The 20146-nt window shown below is 48.4% G+C and overlaps 8 protein-coding genes across 8 annotated transcripts; 3 read left to right on the top strand and 5 right to left on the bottom strand.

Annotated features, from left to right (window-relative positions):
- Positions 1–108: 108 nt before the first annotated feature.
- BDV38DRAFT_267757 (aminotransferase, class III) lies at positions 109–3803 on the bottom strand (the record flags this gene model as incomplete). Its single annotated transcript, XM_032056647.1, has 6 exons — positions 109–366; positions 440–892; positions 967–1313; positions 1366–1655; positions 3013–3121; positions 3770–3803. 6 exons carry the CDS (start codon positions 3801–3803, stop codon positions 109–111), a joined length of 1491 nt encoding a protein of 496 aa, XP_031918564.1.
- Positions 3804–4306: 503 nt separating this feature from the next.
- On the top strand, positions 4307–8135 carry BDV38DRAFT_125466 (putative C6 transcription factor). Its single transcript, XM_032051195.1, has 7 exons — positions 4307–4656; positions 4716–5248; positions 5300–5339; positions 5394–6429; positions 6486–6811; positions 6864–6934; positions 6992–8135. Exons 1-7 carry the CDS (start codon positions 4438–4440, stop codon positions 8061–8063), a joined length of 3297 nt encoding a protein of 1098 aa, XP_031918563.1. The 5' UTR covers positions 4307–4437; the 3' UTR covers positions 8064–8135.
- A 473-nt stretch (positions 8136–8608) lies between these two features.
- Positions 8609–9413, bottom strand: BDV38DRAFT_278027 (translationally-controlled tumor protein; the record flags this gene model as incomplete). The annotated part of the gene is made up of 4 exons (XM_032058625.1): positions 8609–8693; positions 8755–8914; positions 8974–9235; positions 9399–9413. 4 exons carry the CDS (start codon positions 9411–9413, stop codon positions 8609–8611), a joined length of 522 nt encoding a protein of 173 aa, XP_031918562.1.
- Positions 9414–9593: 180 nt separating this feature from the next.
- BDV38DRAFT_234900 (uncharacterized protein) lies at positions 9594–10453 on the top strand. Its single transcript, XM_032053292.1, has one exon. It carries the CDS (start codon positions 9850–9852, stop codon positions 10366–10368), a length of 519 nt encoding a protein of 172 aa, XP_031918561.1. The 5' UTR covers positions 9594–9849; the 3' UTR covers positions 10369–10453.
- Positions 10441–12465, top strand: sur2 (sphingosine hydroxylase). Its single transcript, XM_032053291.1, has 2 exons — positions 10441–11292; positions 11364–12465. The coding sequence occupies exons 1-2, from the start codon at positions 10602–10604 to the stop codon at positions 11930–11932; spliced, it is 1260 nt and encodes a 419-aa protein (XP_031918560.1). The 5' UTR covers positions 10441–10601; the 3' UTR covers positions 11933–12465.
- Positions 12324–14347, bottom strand: BDV38DRAFT_125337 (uncharacterized protein). Its single transcript, XM_032051194.1, has one exon. It carries the CDS (start codon positions 13883–13885, stop codon positions 12476–12478), a length of 1410 nt encoding a protein of 469 aa, XP_031918559.1. The 5' UTR covers positions 13886–14347; the 3' UTR covers positions 12324–12475.
- A 295-nt stretch (positions 14348–14642) lies between these two features.
- Positions 14643–15029, bottom strand: BDV38DRAFT_278023 (uncharacterized protein; the record flags this gene model as incomplete). The annotated part of the gene is made up of 2 exons (XM_032058624.1): positions 14643–14789; positions 14844–15029. 2 exons carry the CDS (start codon positions 15027–15029, stop codon positions 14643–14645), a joined length of 333 nt encoding a protein of 110 aa, XP_031918558.1.
- Positions 15030–16329: 1300 nt separating this feature from the next.
- BDV38DRAFT_278022 (phosphatidylserine decarboxylase family protein) lies at positions 16330–19051 on the bottom strand (the record flags this gene model as incomplete). The annotated part of the gene is made up of 2 exons (XM_032058623.1): positions 16330–17578; positions 18906–19051. 2 exons carry the CDS (start codon positions 19049–19051, stop codon positions 16330–16332), a joined length of 1395 nt encoding a protein of 464 aa, XP_031918557.1.
- Positions 19052–20146: the final 1095 nt, after the last annotated feature.

Genomic DNA, 20146 nt, shown 5'->3' with positions numbered 1-20146 from the left:
TTCATTACATATAGTTTTACATCGACACAAACTCATATTACCGGAACTATCCTTGTATACTTTGACCTCACTGCATTCATTCACGCCTTAAATATCCATGCCAGCCGCTCAAACCTTCACCACCTTAGTGAAAACATGATCCAGGACTCTAGCAGTAGTTTCCACAATAAGATTAATCTCGTCCTTCGTTACATTATATGGTGGTGCAAGGAGAACATGGTCTCCTCGCGTTCCATCCACACACCCTGCAGCCGCGTACAAGGAGATCCCGTAGGCTGGATCCAAACCAGTTTCCTGGATATGAGCTGCTACTCCCATTTCGGGACTAAAAGGCTCCTTGGTGACTTTGTCCTTAACGAACTCAATCTGCAGTGCTCATCTGTTAGACTTTCTGAATAAGAGGACCGGCACAGTTCTCAAAGAACTATCTTGAACTTACCCCCCAAAATAGCCCCTTCCCACGAATGTCCCCCACATACGGGTGATCTCCCAACCGAGTTTGGAGCTGGATTTCCAAGTAAACCCCCATATTCCGTATATTTTCTAGTAAGTTCTCTTCTTGGATGACCTTCTGCACAGCTAGCGCAGCAGCACACGATATCGGATGGCCCTGGTATGTCTGCCCGTGACGGAACACGCCTGTCCCTTTATCTAATGTCTGCACGATCTTCTCTCCGATCAGAAGACCAGAGACGGGAGCATATCCACCTCCAAGACCTTTGCCAATAGTCTGGAGGTCAGGAACCACATCTTCCTGTTCCCATGCGTGTAGCGTTCCACAGCGGCCCATCCCGCTCATTATTTCGTCGAGGATGAGAAGTGCACCGTATCTCTCGCACACTGCTTTCATGGCTTTGAAGTAGCCGGGTACAGCGGACACGGCTCCCAAAGCCTGTGAGGATTCAAGGATTAGGCCCATTGCTCTTTGGAAAAGTATCGGTCCAGAGTAGGGATATGGTTACTCACAGCTCCAACAACCGGCTCCGCAACAAAAGCACAGACGTTCTCCGGCCCAACACGTTGAAATTCGGCGTCTAGCTCTGCAGCAAGTCGAGCAACATAGTCCGCATCTGTTTCGCCATCCTCTTTGCCCCGGTAAGGGTAACAAGGGGATACATGGGAGGTGTTTTGGGGAAGCAAGGGCTCGAAGGGTTGTCGTCGAAGGACGTGTCCTCCCGTAGCTAGTGCGCCCAGGGTGATACCATGATAAGAGGGCTTTCTGGCGATGAACCGCGTGCGTTGAGGTTGGGGTGTGGGGAGCTCGAGGAAATACTGTCGAGCTAATTTCAATGCCGCTTCAACTGCTTCGGAGCCTGGTAGAGGTATGTTAGTTCTATATTCTGAGCATTGGAGATCGTGACATACCAGAACTAACCATATACACCTTTGTCAGCTTGCCGCCTGTTGAATCGACAAGGAATTGAGCTAGTTCTTCAGCCACTTCGGTACCAAAGAACGCCGTATGACAATACGATATCGTATTGGTTTGATTGATGATGGCTTGCTTGACCTTTTCATGACCGTGGCCCAGGCAAGATACGGCTGCGCCACCGGTCGAGTCGAGGAACTTAGTACCATCTTCAAGAAAAATGTAGACGCCCTTGCCGTCAATTGCTTTCCTAGGAAGGAAGCGCGTATCGCGGTGAAGGACGGCGCTATTCTTCGTTCCTTTACTCATGACTGAATTCACTGGTTGAGGACTAGGGCAAGTTAACTTCAACAAAAGGAATTGGTCTAGTGTTGAGAACTATTAGGATAAACGGTCAAAAGAGACACTAATGCGAGGCAAAATCTAACTTTCACTCCTACAGAGGCATACATCAACCTATATATCCTTAGTATACTCCTCTTTAGGCCTTATCTAGAACTTGTTAGTTTGTGGGGTAGAGCGGGGGGTCGGCATGCCGATCGAGATCCCGAGTGGATGGTTGGCCGCACCCACCGACGGCCCGACTGTTCGGTGCTACTATATGAAGATACTCGTCTGATATCGTGGCAATTTCGCAATCATTGAGTCACAGCTGATTATGCAGGCTGCCCAATTTGGTACAAGGAGAACTCTCGGCAACAAGTATGTTAGGCTGATTGGGGTATGGGCGCGCACTTTGATGATTGGGGGTAGCTTTACTAAGTGCTTAGGGCAAACATCGTTTGATGTTCTGAGCAGCCAATAAGCGCCATGTTATGAGGCTAGATTCATTAAACTATATCAACTTCAGTTAATAGTATTACATCTCAAGTATTAGTGGTAGATAGACTTCTCATTACCCTTATACTTCGAGTGTAGCATCTTTTTTTTTTTTTTTTTTCTCCTACTTCTCTATTGGGAATCAAATTTGTTGACACAGGAGCAATGGGTCCCCTGAACCAAGTGAAGTACGTTTCTGATATTATAACGTATTATCTGTTTAGAATATTACTGGTTCTGCGAGTCATGTTGTATGCTCGATTGTACACTGATTTATATATCATGACGACTGCGAGGGCATTATCATATTGATATAATGTTTTATGTAGTGCTCACCAGTGGAAGTGAAATTTAATTGAAGAGATATTACAGCAAGTAAAGAGTTTAATCATATCTCTTTCCTATTGTTCCAAGGAAGGACTATCAAAGCCAGGTTGATGTACCTGAACAGCTCTTATCGCGAGTGCGGGCGGTGGAAACTCTCCGCTCCGCACTGGAGCCACTAAAACTCCATTCCGCACAGAAAGGCCAACATAGGCTGACAGTTACCCCAACCCACCTTTGACTCGCCAAATTCAGTGCATTTGTCCCCCTAACCCTTCGCTTTCGTATATTCTTAATCGATTGAGATCGCCATGTCACGACACGCACAGGTAGAGGAGGTATATGACTCTGATCCAGATGAGGTTGCCCCCTCCGACTCCACGCCCTCCAACTTCGCCAATGAATCCCTCCTCTCCGCTGCCGGTATCTCTCCTCAGGGTGCCTCATCGATACCAATGAGACAAGCCCCTGAACCTCGTCGCGAAATCCCGAAACACTACCAGTGCCTGTATCCCGTGTACTTCGACAAATCGCGAACCCGCTCAGAGGGCCGAAAGGTCGGCGCAGAGCTGGCTGTGGAGAACCCATTGGCTCGAGATATTGTTGATGCTGCGCAGATGCTGGGATTGCAGGTTGGATTCGAGCCTGAAAAATTGCACCCGAAGGATTGGGCGAACCCAGGCCGAGTGCGGGTGTTGTTGAAGGACGAGGATGGGAAACTGGCAAACCCAAAGATTAAGAATAGTGCGTTTTCCTTTCGCTTTCCTCCTTTTTCTTGCTTTTGTACTATTTTTATCTGCTTATATTTGAGGGTCGTCCGATGCTAGCCTAGGATATATCGCTAACTTGTCTCCAGAGCATCATCTTTATATCCTTGTGGCCCAGTATCTTAAAGCTCATCCAACAACCGAGAAATCGCCTTACCGTCTGAGAATCAGCGGACTTCCAATGCCAGAAAAGCTTCCCCCTGCTCCTTCTGCTCCCCGCGGATGGAAGATCGGCACAATTCTTCCGATCCACTCGCCTGCCTACAGCGGTGGCGGAGTCAGCGATAACCCGCTGAAGGATGCTATGGCCGAGATGCAGAACATGCAGGGTATGCCGGGAATGCCTCAGATCCCTGGAATGCCCGGGCTGGCTGGGATGATGGGAGGAGAACCCTCCGGAGGTAGTGGCGAGAAGGAGAAGAAAAAGAAGGACAAGAAGAAGGGAAAGGCCTAAGGTTGCCTGTCATATGGAGTTATTACGATTGTCTACCTGTCCATATTGTGTACACGTTTTTTGGCTGCATTGTACGGGCGTAAGGCGTTTGTTTACACCTATAGAGGACTTCAATGCTCTTCTCTGATACCAAGTTGAAATCAAAAGTGGTATTGTGAAGCGCTTTCAGCCGACCACCGTCTGTCTGATATTAACGCGGTACAGAGTCAACAGTTGCAGTGTGAGATGCTGAAACACTCTTCATACATACCCGTTTGATATGCCAGATATGTGGCTCATGCCATGCAGGCAATAAGCGACGCTATTTAGGTTCTACCGTGGGATGTCGCTGTAAACAAATAGACTCTTATAGAATTGAATTACCTAAAGACCCCTCAATGTCGTGCTTTGAGTCAGTCAACATTTAAAGTCATGGTCTGGCCATCGCCGAATTCCGTATAAGCCTCATTTGATTGGCCATCGGAATCCAAAACGATCGTCGCCGATAACGCGGACTTTACCCCAGACATAAAACCAGCCTCGGCCACCATCATCCTTACAAAACACTCGATTTTAGACAGTTTAATGCTACAGTATTGACTTCGACCCTGTCTACTCCGTGGCGCCTATGATTTGACTCGTCGTCACGCTTGCGCCGTTCCCGATGAATCCACTGTGCGGTCCCGTTGACGCTTGAAGAACCCCGCCACTGCAATTAAGGGATTATGGACACGAGCCCAACGAGCACTTCGCCCGGCCATGGGCTTTCGAATGCGGGTGCGACAGCCCAGTCCCAGTTAAATAATACCTCCGCGCTAGTATCTACCCCACGGTCGACTGCGTCGCGGTCTTCGACGGCAAAGGCCGGAGCTCGTCAAATTACCCGAAATCGCGCCAGCTACAGCTGCCATACTTGTCGGAGACGGAAGGTGAAATGCGACAAGGTACGCTGCCCTTCTTGATAGGATTTATAGCGAGACAAAATGTGCTGAACGGCTATTAGGTGCATCCTGTGTGCGGAAATTGTGTGAAGAACGGAACCCAATGCATTTTCGATGCTGCGCCGCAGAAAGACACCGGGTGGCGCAACGGTCAAACAACAGGTGGACACGGTATCAAGCGACGGAGGGAATCTTCACGACCGCTGGATGAGGATATCGACGATATTGGTTCGCTTTACGGGCATCTGAGGCAGGCTGGGTCTCCCGAGCAGAAGTACGGGTCGCAGGCGATCGAAGCGCGGTTGGATAAACTCACGTCGATGATTGAGCGGCTCAGCAAGTCCAATGGACCTTTGGATGCGGAACAACGGCTTTTGCTGGCTCAAAATGTCAACCTTGAAGTTGGGAAGGGTGAAGCTCGACCAGGGAATGGCGCGCCTGTGAAGAGCGCGGGCGCGTCTCGTTCAGATAGTCCCCGTCGTACGGATTCGAGTGATGAGTTTCCAATTCCCGCTGGCCTTGCTACTGACTTGGTGGATCCGGTTGGTAGTTTGAATCTGGGTCATCTGAGCTTGGAGGATGGGGGTAGGTCGAGGTACGTCACACGCGCCTCACTTGCGAACAGGTGGAGCTGATTGATTGTTAGATATGTTGGGACAACCTACTGGGCTTACATATCACATGAGGTATGGTTCAAGCTATAACTTAGTAATACGTATTATACAAGCTGACAGTCGCAGATCAATGAGCTCAATCAGTTGCTCAAGTATCAAAATCGCTCACATCAGGATGCTACGGCTAACGAAAGCTCTGCTGATGATAATATGACGGATACTATGGCGAAAGCAGCAGGTAGTCCGTGGAAAGCCTCGAATGATAGCCCTGGTGGAGTCGCACGGGATCGAGTATCTGGTGGTGAAGAATTCCAGAGGTCGGTGCTTTTCCCTACGGGTGATTCTCCATCAGTGAAAGAGAAGCATGTTGAACCAGAGATGCTTGATCATGTGCCGACGAAACGACAGAGTCATATACTGTACAAAGGATTTATGTCCGGTATTCATGCTATCAGTCCAGTGATTCACCCCCCAACAATCTTAAAGCTATACAACTCCTTCTGGGACTGGTACGATTACAGCAGCTATTCGGGAGATCCTTGCCCGGACCCTTCGTTTATTCCTCTTCTCTACGCTATTTGGTACGGTGGCTCGGTTACAATCTCGATCCGGACCATCAAGGCCGAATTCAATGTCGCTTCGCGATCTGCACTCTCCAAAACTTTCAACGAGGAGGTCACGCGGTGGTTGACGAAGATATCGTTTCCGCGCAGCCCTTCGCTGCAGGGTTTGGCGGCGTACCTCCTGGTGCAAACGATTCTTTCAAAGGAAGAAGAGCCATTGACCAGCAGTTTGTTCATTAGTCTGGCCATGAGAGTAGCCCAGACGATGGGCCTGCATCGAGATCCTGCTAAATTTGGGATTAAACCATATGAAGCCGAGTATCGGCGGCGAATATGGTGGCATATCGTGCATATGGATGGCGTTGTTGCTATGTCTAGTGGGCTGCCCCCCTTGGTCAGCGATGAGAACTACTGGGATGTCCGTGACGCCAGCGAAGTCAAAGACACACTCCTAGGGACACCCGAGGCCGAAAAATACGAGGAACTGGTGGCATCTGGTATGCGGTCACCTGATAATCCTGATGATCCAACTCTATGCGGTGGACCATCTATGGTCAACGTGTATTACTTATCAGCTCGAGGGAAATATGTCATGGCTCGTAAGTCACCCTACCTATGGCGTTATAATGGGTAGCATTAATGTGGACAATCATAGGCGCCGTCCGTCGGATATTGAAGATTCAACTGGGCACGAAACCCGTCACGCGAAGGGATATGGAGGAGCTCAGGTCAATCCTCCTCGATCTGCAACTCAAACTCAATTCCATAATCAACCGAATACCAGAAATTGAAAACTATCAGCTGTCTTCTGGTGCTAATAACGCATCGCTTTCGTTTTCAGTCTCTCCGGTAGAGATGAGAACTAGCGACATGGAACTTCCTGGAGAAGGACCCGGCCGTTGTACGGAACAATATCACTCTCCTGTTCTGGTGTCTTTTCACAAATGGGCCAGGATATTGCTCTCTCTATTTATTGATAAGGTGAGTGTCCCTAACACTGACACTTAAGGAACTGTTTTTAATTTATTGCAAGGCATTCTGTGTTGCCTACCAGCCGTTCCTTAAGAACGCTAAGAGCCGTATTTGGCCAGCGGCAAGACACAGGTATGATGAAATGAGGCTTTTGAGAAATAGGGCTATTCTGTTCTGACTCCGAAACAGTGCTCTCCGCCACTGTCACGGTTTCATGGAGAAATTCATATCCCTTGCCACCGACCCTGACTTTCAACCTTTCCAATGGAGCTGGCCGGGTAACCATCAGCCAATGCATGCCGCTATGATCATGCTCATCGATCTTTACGAACGACCTTATAGCCCCGAGGCCCCTAAGTCGAGGGCATTCATCGACAAGATCTTTTCACTTACCGGACCAGATGGAGGTGTTGTCGGCGGCGAGGACGGCATCTCAGCCCAACGGCCGCTGAAAGATGGCGGCCGCGAAGCATGGGATATGATTCGCAGACTACGGCAGAAAGCGTGGCAGAAAGCTGGTCTGGATCCACATAAGCTATGGACCGAGCAAGCACAGATCCAAGCCGGTGCAGCATCAGGACCTGACGAATATCCCTGTGCCTCCAATCCCTATTATGCCAACAGCGGCTCTACAGCCCCGACTCCATCGATTTCCACAATGACATCGCGACAGCAACTCGCCGACTTCTCGAAGATGTTCTACAACATGACACGCTCGCATATGCTCCCCAACCCCGTCTCCACTATACGACCCAGTCCCCTTCGATACCAGTTACCCCAAACCTCTGCCCCAACCTCCGTCCCAGACACTCCCCCAAATTTACCGACTCCCCAGATCCCCCAATCACCAGCAGCCAAAGCCAATCCGGCGGTCGAAACGCCTCCTCCCCCTGCTTCCGTCATGCCTTCTCCTGACCGCATCCCACCTCTCAGCACCGCCCTGCCTTTTGCCTCAACTCCACCCCCTCCCTTGTCCTTCATGGACCTGGCTTCGCCTAGCGCACAGTCCATGGCCGCCGGCCCAACGCCTCCCTCGTTGATGGACCCGAACCTGAACTTCGACTGGGACCAATGGGACGCCGTCTTCGGCCAGCACCTCCCCGTCGCTGACGAGCTCATGGAACTGGACCCCGTGGCGGGATTCGAGTTTGGGGATCTTGGCGGTGGTAGAGTTGGTGGCGATAATCGGTCTGCTAGTTTGGGGGGAAGTGAAACAGGCTTCGGGAGTATTCCTGGGCCCGATTGGGTTGGATACTGTTGATGATCCGTTTGTTTAGACCAAGCCTGCTTTGGGAATTTAGAGGCGTTTTCTCTTTCTTCAATTGGCTGTATTCTACGGTACATATGCCTAGTCCTTTTTGTACATAGTTTTCATGAACGAAACCACACTCTTGTTTACGACATACTACGCATACTCAGAGTAGAACGTATACTCAAGGTAGAAGGGAGTTGGAAACCAGTAGTCCTGAAGAACAGGCCGTGAGACTGATATTTTGTTTATCCGTCCAGATTCTGGATGCAATGGCGGACAAAAGCGGGTGATATATAGGGTTTGATATCCTAGTATAGGGCGCATGATAATGTAGAAAGAGACATAACAGCTTTGGGATTCATGAGGCGTGACTGATATCAAGCAGGATACCGAATAAGCGATATAGAGGGAGCTATAGTAGAAGGCTAGGGTGTGAGCCCCAGGGGTTCCGCGAATGGTTGTAACACTCCCACTTGTTCTGTTAAAATGAGGATATCGACGTTCTCCAATACCTTTCATTCAGGACATTATTCACAGCAAGTTGTAGAATAAATCTAGACCTTGTACTCCTTAAGGCCGTCCTTCCAGAAAGTGGCGTAGGGGGTCATGCCGTCCTCGCGGTAGTCAATGAGGACTAGCCTGTGGGTATGTTAGCGGGTGCTCAATGAGAAGATCCTAAACAAGAGAGGGTTGAACATACATAGCGTCACTATCAAAGGATTCACCGATGAAGACCTCGTAGTTCTTGTAGTTGCCAAGAATTCTCTTGGCGGCGACTTTGGCATCTTCCTCGAACTGTGCAATCTCGTCCTCGGAGGCACCCTTCTCCTTGAGATGGGCTTTGACCTTCTTCATGTAACCTAGAGAGGATATTAACGTTCATGCTCCAACATGTCCAAGGATGATATTGTAGGCTTACCCTTCAAAGCGCCCATGTAGGACTTCTTATCAAACCCCGCGCACGCTTGGAGACGGAACTGGTCCACAATGTCGTAAATTTGCTCCGCGGCGGACTCGTCATCGCCGTTATCCTCAGCATCCTCAGCGGAGGGGTTGGCACCCTCGAGCTTGATGTCGTCGCTCGCTTTCGTGACCTTCTTGATGTCGCACTCCCAGAGGACCTTGTCGACCACCTGGAGCTTGAAGTTGTCGGAGACGAGCTCGTCGTCAGAGAAGACGTCCTATCGAAAGCATAGCTCGTTAGTATCTTTTTTTATGTAGAACCTGATGTGGGCTTAACGCAGTGGGTTACATGTCTTCATGCATTGTTGTCATCTGCGTTGACATTGGAAAATTATGGAAAAGTGGGGGTACTTCCGACCATCTGGGAAGAAAAGATCGTACCTTGTAGATAATCATTTTGACAGATGTATAGGAATCAACCTAAGTAACAAGGAAAGGAAGAAAATGAAGAGAAGATTAGGAGATGGCACACGGCTAGACAAGAGGAAAGAAGAGAGAAGGAAGAAAGAGGGGAATTATATGTGAAGTTTTAGTGCCACCCGTTTTTCTTGACCAACCTTTTTGGTGGGGTTAATATTTTTTTTTTTTTTTTTTTTTTTTTTTTTTTTTAAATCCTTTTGCTGGTTGGTTTCGAGGGGCAAGCAGACGCTAATACCAGATTGGGACTGGTCGACTTGTCTGGCCCGATCAAGTTTGCTGAACCTGACAGTGAGTAAAATAAAAATAATTGAAGGAAAAGTTCTATTCAATTTAAGAGGAAAGAGGAAATTGGAAATTTTCTAGACAACAAACACAGTAATATTAGAGGTCCATGGAGGGGTAAACGATCTCAATGGAGTCCTGTTTGCTGGTTCTATTCTTCTTCTTAGTATTATTTTTCACTATTTTCATACCCGGAAACGTCCAATCTTACATAAGTTTGGACCTTCTGCCTGAGTGGCCAGGCTGCCCAATGCAATCCATCAGGGGTGATCGGCCAACCATGCAGACCACCCTCCGTCCATGGGATTACCGCCGTAATACCACAATGACCCATATACAAACGGAATCCCAGAAGCATATGACCGATACAAAACCGACGTGTATTATTGATCAGATTATCGGTCGCCTGGCACTTCCCGTGGTGCCACTTCAACTTTTTGTCTCCCCATCGCGCATTCACTGCCTTTTATATCTATCGACCGACTCGCTCTCGTGCCTACCGGTGACGCTCTCTCTACCTGCGCCGACTGTCTTGATCAGCTCCGAATTGATCCCAGTCAATTCTGCGATTCATCCCATCGTCGGACCTCCAACGTCCGAACGCATCTCCGGCCCCTCGGTTCGTGCATTCTCCGTTCGCCTCCCCTAATTGTGGATCGCGAAAGATCCGGATCCAGGAACCGCGGCCCTTCTTGTATACTACCAGTTCTTTTCTTTCTTTCTTTCTTTCTTTCTTTCTTTCTTTTTTCTTTTTGGGCTTCGTCCTTTTTAGATTGCGTAACCCGTCAGCCCCTCAAATCAACTCATGTGTTGATCGTTGACACCTTCCCTTGTATATCTGCAAAAATACCTTTTGAACATCGGGTGGCTGTCGTCTTGACCATGGCCGTCAATGCTTCGGTGGTCTATGACCTTCCGCCTCTTCCGGCGTATACCTTGACACCACGTCCACCTCTTTTATCTCCGATTCCTGATAACGTCGTGGCGCTGATTCTCCCGATTATCGCGTACTGGGCCTTGTCTATGGTCTATCACTCTATCGATGTCTACGACTTGTTTCCCCAGTATCGTTTGCATACCCCGGCAGAGGTCCTCAAACGGAACCATGTATCGCGTTGGGAAGTCGTGAGGGATGTCATTCTCCAACAGATAATTCAAACCATGGCCGGCATGGCTGTGTCGCACTTCGATCCCGTGGAATGCATCGGCAAAGAGGAATACGATGTGGCAGTCTGGGCTCAGCGTATCCGTCTCCTGCAAAGGACACTCCCGCGTTTCTTGGCGGTGTTCGGTATTGACTCGATGGGATGGGCGCAATCCTTGTCGACGAATGGCTATGCGATACTGGGGGCCGTTCTCGCCGGTGGACGCTATCCAGGACTCACCCAAACGTTGGTTTTGGAAAATGGCGTCGAAGCCATCGCTCCTGCGTTCGCCGGTTGGGAATTGTCCATGGCGAGCTTCATCTATTGGTACTTCATTCCTACGATGCAGTTTGTCTGGGGGGTATGCGTCGTCGACACCTGGCAGTATTTCCTCCACCGTGCAATGCACTTGAACCGTTGGCTTTATGGTAAGTACTAGAGCTATCTTCTCCACCGCTCGCTCGATGGGTGACGATGTTGAATCTAACGGTTTTGGTAGTCACCTTTCACTCGCGTCATCACCGCCTATACGTCCCATATGCGTTCGGTGCTTTGTATAACCATCCCGTGGAGGGATTCCTCCTCGACACGGCCGGCACCGGTGTTGCGTTCTTGACGGCTGGAATGACTAACCGCCAGGCCATGTGGTTTTTCACCTGTTCGACTATTAAGACGGTGGACGATCACTGCGGTTATGCGTTCCCTTGGGACCCCTTGCAGCATTTCACTTCCAACAATGCCGCCTACCATGACATTCACCACCAGAGTTGGGGTATCAAGACGAATTTCTCCCAGCCGTTCTTCACCATCTGGGATCGGCTTCTCGAAACTCAATGGAAGGGTGACGTTAAACTTCGTTACGAACGAGGTCGTGAGGCCGCACAGAGAAAGCTGGACGACGACAACGCTCTTGATCTTGGAGCTAAAGGGGAGGGCGTAACGTCTTCCGCTACAGTCTCATCGGATGAGCCAGCAGATACAACGGCACGGTCACGATTGCGCAAAAGGACGGCGACCTTTGACGGCCTCAAGGGGTCGAAGCACGGGGTAGCCAGCAGCGTCCTCTAATTCTCACCTTTGACTTCTTCTGTGTCCTTGTTTACTTTCCTTGCTCGTCGCAGGCATTCTCTTCTCGGTGAATATTTTTTCTAATCTTAATATCTTTTTCTCGACTCTTTTTTGTTGCATATGAAGGGCTTCGGAGGGGCAGGACGCCTCCGAACCTTTCAGGATCACTGTTCGTATTAATATCGGGATCATGAGTATATGTTGGCTTGTACAATGACTTCTCATTAGTGGTAAACTCATTTTAATCAGGACGATTTACACCGCAATGGGTTTGGACAACAATGTCCATCGCTACCTTTTTTTTTTTTCAATTTTTATTTTTCTTTTTGCCTTTCTCCTGAGCCCTTTGCTTCTCTTCTCTAAGAACGTCTTCTTTCTTCTTTCGATTGTATTATGAATTATATACTAGGTTATGTTTTGAATGCACAACAGATGCTTGATCAACACCGTTTGTATATCTTTAGAGCGAGGCAAAGTTGAAATCTGGGCGGCGTGCAGACCGATGTGATCATATCCGCACTTCTTTGGAAGAATTCCTAGAACCTAAACAAAAAAGCTCCAGTTGGTATCTTGACTCGCCCGGTTTCCTATTGGGTTGTCTTCATGTTCTGACTCAGAGAACAGTTCACCATGATCCGATTCGTAGTATGGCTGAGCTGGGCTGAGTAGATTGCGGTATTGGGCCGCTATCTGCTCACATCCGCCATACTCTTGCGATCCTTCCCACCCAAGGTTTTGACCTCCGTGGGAAAATAGGTCCAAGGAACTGGGTTTACCTAGCACATGCTCCCAATTGGACATTTTCCGAGGAGGGATGTACCTACTCGTATATCCGTTATTGCTATCATCAACACGTTCTTTCATCGGTGCTTTTTGCTTGCGGGTTGACGGTGAAAGAACCTGCAACGGATCTGGTGTGGAAGTTAGGGAGGTTGGTGACACATGAGTGGGTGATTCGTCGGTGTAAGTGACGGAAGAGAGATCGGACTGACTCTCCATTGCACAGGATGTGGGAGTGGATATCCAGTTCAGAGGGTGAGGCTCGTGGTACAACCCGACTATTCCTGCAAGGGTGTCGGTGTCACTGTCTTGCTTTTTGGGCATCTGCTCAGATATTGTGCGTCGTTCGCCATGGTTTCCGCCCTCTTGTCGGCTCTTTTGAAACGACTCGAGAACTTCCGGGTCTATCCCGATGGGAACTACGGCCCCCTCTGCGGTTCTTGAGAGGTCTTCTTTGAGACTAGCCATCGGGTCAGACGTCATCCGAGCCCGGTGGGCATGTTTCCGCTGGCGCTTCATGGTTGTCGCCAGTGTGCTGCTGCGCCAGTGTATCTTATCAATGAAGCCTTCATGGCAGGCTATGCTTTCTTCCACGAACGGGAGGAATGTTGGTACCCGGTGATTCCTTCTGGTTGCTGTCCGACTCAGGAGGGCGGTACGCAGATGCTGCAGGAATTTCCGCCCGTTGACAATCCGAGCTAGGATGCACGCTGCGCACTTATTCTGCTGGTACGTGACAGGGCTTCCTTGGATAGCCCGTCGAGAGGGGGTCCACATATAGCGTATATCTCCCAGGCTGTACACAATATCGCGCACTTTGATATCGACGACGTCAAGGCGAGCATCATGGAGCACACTATGGTACCAATAGAGACACTCCAAATGTGTGATAACCTCGCATCGCAGCAGCTCAAACATGTATTGGATAATATAGGGGTTCAGTTTCGTGTGCAAATCACACATGGCCACGGCAGGTGCTCGACCTATGAGGTCCATCCAGTGATCCAGCCAGGGCCTCTGCAGGACCGAGGGAAGTTTCTTGATCGCCTTGATTATCTCCCCTTTGTCTCTAGGTTCGTTACCGTCTGGGTCGATAAATCCTATGCTCAGGACCTGGGTTAGCCGTCTCATTTCCTCCTTGCTGAGACCAGCCACTGACCGGAGGCATTTCATCTCTACCTCGATTGTCGGGACGTTCTTGGGAGGGTCCGAAAGGTCGATATTCTGGCTTCTTTCGTCGCGTCCTGTCGGCGACTAGACGCACTATCCAGTGAGGACTCAGGTATCATATTACCGACCGTAAAGATTACAAATGGCGTTTATCCAGCGCTAACCGGAACTGTTATGTCTGTTATCTGCAGCAGGCTTCCGTGTGGATCTGTTTGGACCAACTTTTGGGAACCAACTTTTGGATGTGGGGACCAGACTGGGTGGCTGAAACAGGACGAGAAAACATGTTCTGATAAATGAAACAAGTAGGGGCTCAATGACTGTTTTATAAACTGAGGCTATGTTTTGTCTTATTCCAGAAACAAAGGCTTTGTGATCCATGCCATGGCATGCTTGTAGGCCTTTTGTTGGTCTAAAATTGGGTGTATGGTTTCTTTCAACGATGCTGACTGGGAATGGCTCAACTGTTTTATTGTCTCTCATATATCCTTTGTTCTGACGGAGATATAGACAAAGAGATTGATTTATAAATTCTGGTGGTCTTTACAAGCTTCTATCATCTCCCGTTATGGATTGAATGATATATCATCCAACTTGTCTTGACTCTATCCTGAAGTGTCTGTCGCCTCAAATCTTTTTAGTGTATGCTCTGTGGATCTGGCAGCAGGTATAAAGGAGGCAATTAGGGTCAGATATTCTATTGTGTACAGGGCTCTATCTTCGAACTCTTAGTTTCTATCCAGCAAGCTCCGGTGTCACTCTACGAAACAGCAACCTGGACCTTTCTCCGGAAAACATCTGCACCCATTTCATCCGACTTCCCATCAAAAAGCCGAGCATCGAACTCGACGGGAGGCCTAACCATATTATCGTCCATGATATGTATGACCCGCACCAAGAGGTCGAACTAATCCAGTTTAGAACGATGTTAACAGGGGAGTAAGGAAAGAGCCAGATTTACGTGCCAAGGATCCCTCGAAAGCTCTAAGCGGTCATCAACCCTCACGATATCCGTCTGCATGTCTGACGGTCGGCGTTGGAAATTTAATGCAGTGGTGAACGGTAAATTGGCCTTCAGATCACTCTTGAGCACTGCTCGAAGATTGCACGCGTTACGCGACCCATCCTGCAATCTCTGGTCGTACATTTTGGTGAGCTAGAGTTGCAAGTGCTTCCGCGCTGTCCTTGGTGGAAGCGTCATGCAGGTGGTAGGCTGGGATATTCATGACTGAGCTGACAATCTCGAAAATGCTGGAAACTTCTTGGTCACGGCCCGAAATGATAAACTCGAACGCTATGTCGGTTGAACCGGTGTAGTAGATGCTGAGGGTCTGCGCCCATGGGGCGTCGAAAATACTAGCGGGTATGATGCTGTGTTTGGTACTGAATATGGACAGCGCTGCTATATCCAGCGTCGGCTGGTTTATTGTCTTAGTCAGGCTGGGTGGGTGCTCGGAACCCTTTGAAGCTGGAGGTGAAAGTAAAGATTGCCTTAGGTCACGGAGAATAGGTCCCAATAGTTTCTGTCTCCATTGACGCGGGATGACTGATGGGTATTGACGACTGACTTGAACTGTGAAGATACAGCAAGAACTGTTGCGCTGGCTGCGTAATATGCTGCCAACAAGTCTTCCTTGATGAGCTTAAATGGCCTTCATCGAGTATTAAATGGTCCAGTTTGATATGGCCAGAAGACCTATCTCCATATTGAGAGAAATGGGCCCTGTGGGGCAAGACGCAGTCGTCAACAGCGGGTAATAGTTCGTCTATACCCAGAGCTGTTGATGATTTGATAGTCATGCCCGTTTGGGTAATGAATATCCTGAGGTTGTCCCAAAAGGGTAATCCAAAACCCCGTCCGGCAAAACAAGAGGCATACTTACTAGTATTTCGTATCAGGAAGGCTTAAATGTCCTGTATGTATTCAAAATGAAGGCAATAAGTCTTGCCCGGGATATTAGACATAGGGACCTCTCATCTGTGTCTAATATTGCTTGTCGTGGCACAATATGCTTCTGTTATCATGACTGATCCCATTGCTCCCTATGTGGAGTTGAAGGCTGGTGAGGATGAGGAATTCTTGTTCATGGACCTATCTCGATGGCAGAAAATAGCCTAGACTTACCGGTCATTATTCGATCCTAGTTGGGAACTAGCACAGGTGCTTCTTGCTCATAGTGCCCGCCCGACTGACTGTGTGGTCGTGTTGGCAATATCCAATTATTGTCCGCCGTTGGTGGGCTTTCATGTAGACATACATGTATTCTTCTACTTATATTGTTGTGCGACTTGCGTTCATCAGGCAATAGGTGCTGCCCCCGTTTAATCCGTCGAGCAATATTCTCTTCCTTTGGACCGACTTAGTCCTATATTGACTTCCCCCGGTACAAGAAACAGAAACCACATATATCCATTATCGTTAAGCACAGTCTACCAGCATCATGCCTCTATCGCTTCACAATGGCCAATTTCCCCCGAACAGGCACGTTCTCCCTCCTTCCAACTTCTGGAAAGCCCGTAACATTCACCCCCCTCTGGAAGATGACACAATGAGACGATCCCCCATAATGGAACAACCCAATCTGATCCCCCTTTTGGACATATTCCCCCTCCTTCACAGTAATCTCACACGTTGATACCTCAACCATACCAACCCCCAGAAAGCCCACCAGGCCGATATCCGGATCTTCCGACTGAATGAAGACCACCGCTCGCGTTGCCATTGCCGATATATATACTTGATAATCAATCTCCCCCCCTTTATTGACACCGACAGTATCCCTATCTATAGCCCTTGGAGTCGAGAAATAAGTCCCGTCAAGCATATACGTCTTGACAACCTTCCCAGAAACAGGAGCATGCCACCGATGATAACTAAACGTATCTAGGTATCCTTGATAAATAGTCCCACCGACAAAGGCATCCGGAAACCCCGCCCCCAACATATCAACCAAGGAATATGTCTGCCCTTTAATCCAAAAGTTATCCCGAGCTTTCACATTCCGGGCAATAGCAAAGGGTTGGGATTCGCATGCATTGGCAATAACAGTATCGTCATCCGGGGAGTCAACGGGCCGGATATTCTCCCGAAACAGGCGCGTAAAGAACGCATCCCAAGACGGGAAGCCGTAGTATGGGGCATTGCGGTCGCCGATGTAAAGCTCATCGAACGCATAGCTTGTGCCACCGACATTGGCCGTGGTGACTAGTTTGCGCATAGCGCCGTCACTGAACCAGCCGGAGGATGACGTATCAAGCACCGAGACCGATTCAGACGATGAGAGGAACTGCCCCCACACATCCAGCACCTTTTTGAGCATGGCGTTGACCTCCGGATCAATGAACACAGCGTAGCCGCTAATAGTCGGCATAGCGTATTGGAATAGCCCGACCATGGGGCATCCGGTTAGATTGTCGTTGTCATTGTAGGGAGGCGCGTGCGTGATGATGTAGTTGAGGACTTGGAGCATTTGTTGAGAGTCTTGGACTTCATGGCTGCGGTTCAGATTGGGAGCCTGTTCCTGGGCTTGGCCCCACATGGATTGGAAGAGCATGTAGATGCGTTGGTTGGATTCGATGAGATGTTGGAATTCTTTTAGCACTGGGTGCAGTTCGTTGGTGCATTGGTCGGCTTCTTTGATCAGGTTGGTGAGCCATGTTGCGCGGGCGTCATCGGTAGTAGTCTGTCTGGATGGTCTGTTTCATGGCTAGGGTAAGGAGTTTATCGTGTTCGAAATGTGACCTGGATGGAATGGACATACCTCTGGAGTGGGTTGTGTTGTTAATCGCTATTGTGATCAAAATGGGGTGTCATGGATCACTTACTTGACCTAGGAAACCAAAGACGGTTGATATCATCTTGACTACTGTTAGTACAAATATAGGACGGATTATAGAGAACTTCTACAGTAGAAGTAATTAAGTTTAAGGGTTGTGGAAAGAGAACAGTGAGTACTGGGCGAGGGACTATTTATGTAAGGGATCAAGTAGAAAAAGCAAAGAATTGGGATCAGCTGAGGAATGCTTACTTCATGCAATGCCTGCTCTGTGCTACTGAAAGGGAGGTTTTATGTGACCTATCTATATATGGTTACAGGCGACCTAGAAGACGGCTGTATGAGCGAATAGTTCTAAAGTAATTTTGTTTTGTTCTCTAGATTTTTAACTAGTATTTCCTTTGTCAGTGTGTTAAGCTAATATATCTATAAAAAGAACCAAGAAGAACAAGTTAAAATATCTAGAAATATAGCCATTTACATAGTTCAGGTTAGGGTGACAAGTGCACGTGCTTTGCATAGAAAGAGCGCTAAGCAACTGAAGATTGATTGAGACCTTTCAAGGTTTGGTATATACTATGGCTCTATCTAGTCCTTCTAGTCTATTACCCCGTGCTTTTATAGAACGCTAGATGGGCATACATGGCACTAGGGTATGCATTCTACCAATGACTAGGGCAGGGTACTTGCATCTGTTCAATAAATCAGAAACAAGTGAGAAACGCTTAAGTAAGATTTCCTTTTGGGAAATCCATTGCCTAAAAGGGAAATACCCTAGGTCGAATATCCGATGAATAGCTGACCAACCCTTAGAGGCAGTGGGAGTATTTAAACATGGTTGGAAGCCTAAGTTCCAGTATTTTGGATCTCCTTGATCACCGGGGAGGCACTATGACTGATGAAAAGAGAAATATAGAACATGAAGTACATAATTGCCTACCATAAGTTGCAGGAACGGACTGCTAACGAAGCTATCGGCACAAGGTTATTCGGGACTCTCTTCGGGAAACTATAAGACTGCCGAGGAGAATGAAGACGTTCAAACACACGATGTCGAACAAAATAACCCTTCACCTGCCATGAAGAGTGAACATGAACACGATCCGAATGAGGTGGACTGGTAGTATTGCGCTTCCTTCAGGGGTGTACTGCCGCTTGTTCTGTCAACAACGCCGGCGGAACGATCTCAGACCTTGTGCTAACCCATAGAAGAGGTTTCGCCATGCCGATGTATTCGGTGGGCTTACTTCTTGGTCCAGCCGTGGGCCCTGTTGCTGGTAGCTTCCTGGCTGCTGTGAAGGGATGGCGATGGGTATCCTGGTTGCTGCTTATTGTGGTGGGTGATACTGATCACGTACTCGTCTGGCGTATGAGTCTTGGATGGTTGACACATCATTACAGAACGGCACTATGGGGGTGATGTGCGCCCTGACATACACACAGACATATGCACTCATCCTCGAACGGAAGGTGAAGAAACTCCGTATAAAAAAGGGAACCAGGCTTTATACGCATAAGGCCAACGTCAACTACCAGTCCGCACCGTTCTTAAACGAGCAATCACTCGACCTGTCACGATGTTCTTATTCTGCCCGGTTGTCACCGGCACAGCTGTGTACAACGCTGTCGTATATGGTTTCTCATATCTTCTCTTCTCGACCTTCTCTGTTGTTTTCGATGACCAATATTATTTCGACAGGGGAGACTTGGCCTAGTCTATCTTGGTCTGGCAATTGGCTTTTTGGTGTCGCTGAGTATCGCCAGCGTGGTTAACAATTGGATACACGCGCGCCTAAGCAAGAAACATGGAGCAACAAAGCCAGAGTAAGTTTTATGACAGATAAAAAGGAAAAGGATGTTAGACCCTGTCTACCTAATCTATTAGTGCGCGCCTATATAGGGTGCTCGATCACTTGTGATCGGTGATCGAGCATAGCTTAGTCTTTTTAGACTTCTTAGAATCACGCATCCCTAGACGTGTTTCTAACAAAGAAGCAGAAGAAGCCAACAGCGCTTCTGAGTTTCGATTGTTGTACTACCCCCGTTTCAGGCTGGCTGTAGCCCTAATTCGAATTTTGGTACTCCCCCTCAACTTAGTGTACCCAAGCTTCTTATATTATATCTAAGAATATAAAAGTATCAAGTCTCTTCACTTTTTTTCTCGACTTTCTAACCGCTGGTCCTCGATGGAGGGCTATATTATTCTGCTTACCAATGTATCAACGACAGACGTAGAATGTGACGTTTCTGTTTGAATTACGTATTGTAGTTGTATTGCTATAACTCAATCAGGATTCAGCTGGCATATTTTAAGATAACTAGATCATATTCAAAGACCAAGGTGACTATGGCAGACATGTCCTTATTCCCTGCTGGTATGCCGTGCACGGGCCTAGTCTTACCTGAGTACTGTAGTCGTGATTAAATGGTTCCGTCTGAATGCCCGTGAAAAAGACTAGGATAGGGCATGTTAGTGACATATATATAG

This window comes from Aspergillus pseudotamarii (assembly GCF_009193445.1).
Source record: "Aspergillus pseudotamarii strain CBS 117625 unplaced genomic scaffold BDV38scaffold_4, whole genome shotgun sequence".
In the NCBI taxonomy this organism is placed as follows: Eukaryota; Fungi; Ascomycota; class Eurotiomycetes; order Eurotiales; family Aspergillaceae; genus Aspergillus; species Aspergillus pseudotamarii.
Note: the sequence above shows the minus strand (reverse complement) of the source record. Positions and strands in the feature narration are given on the sequence as shown.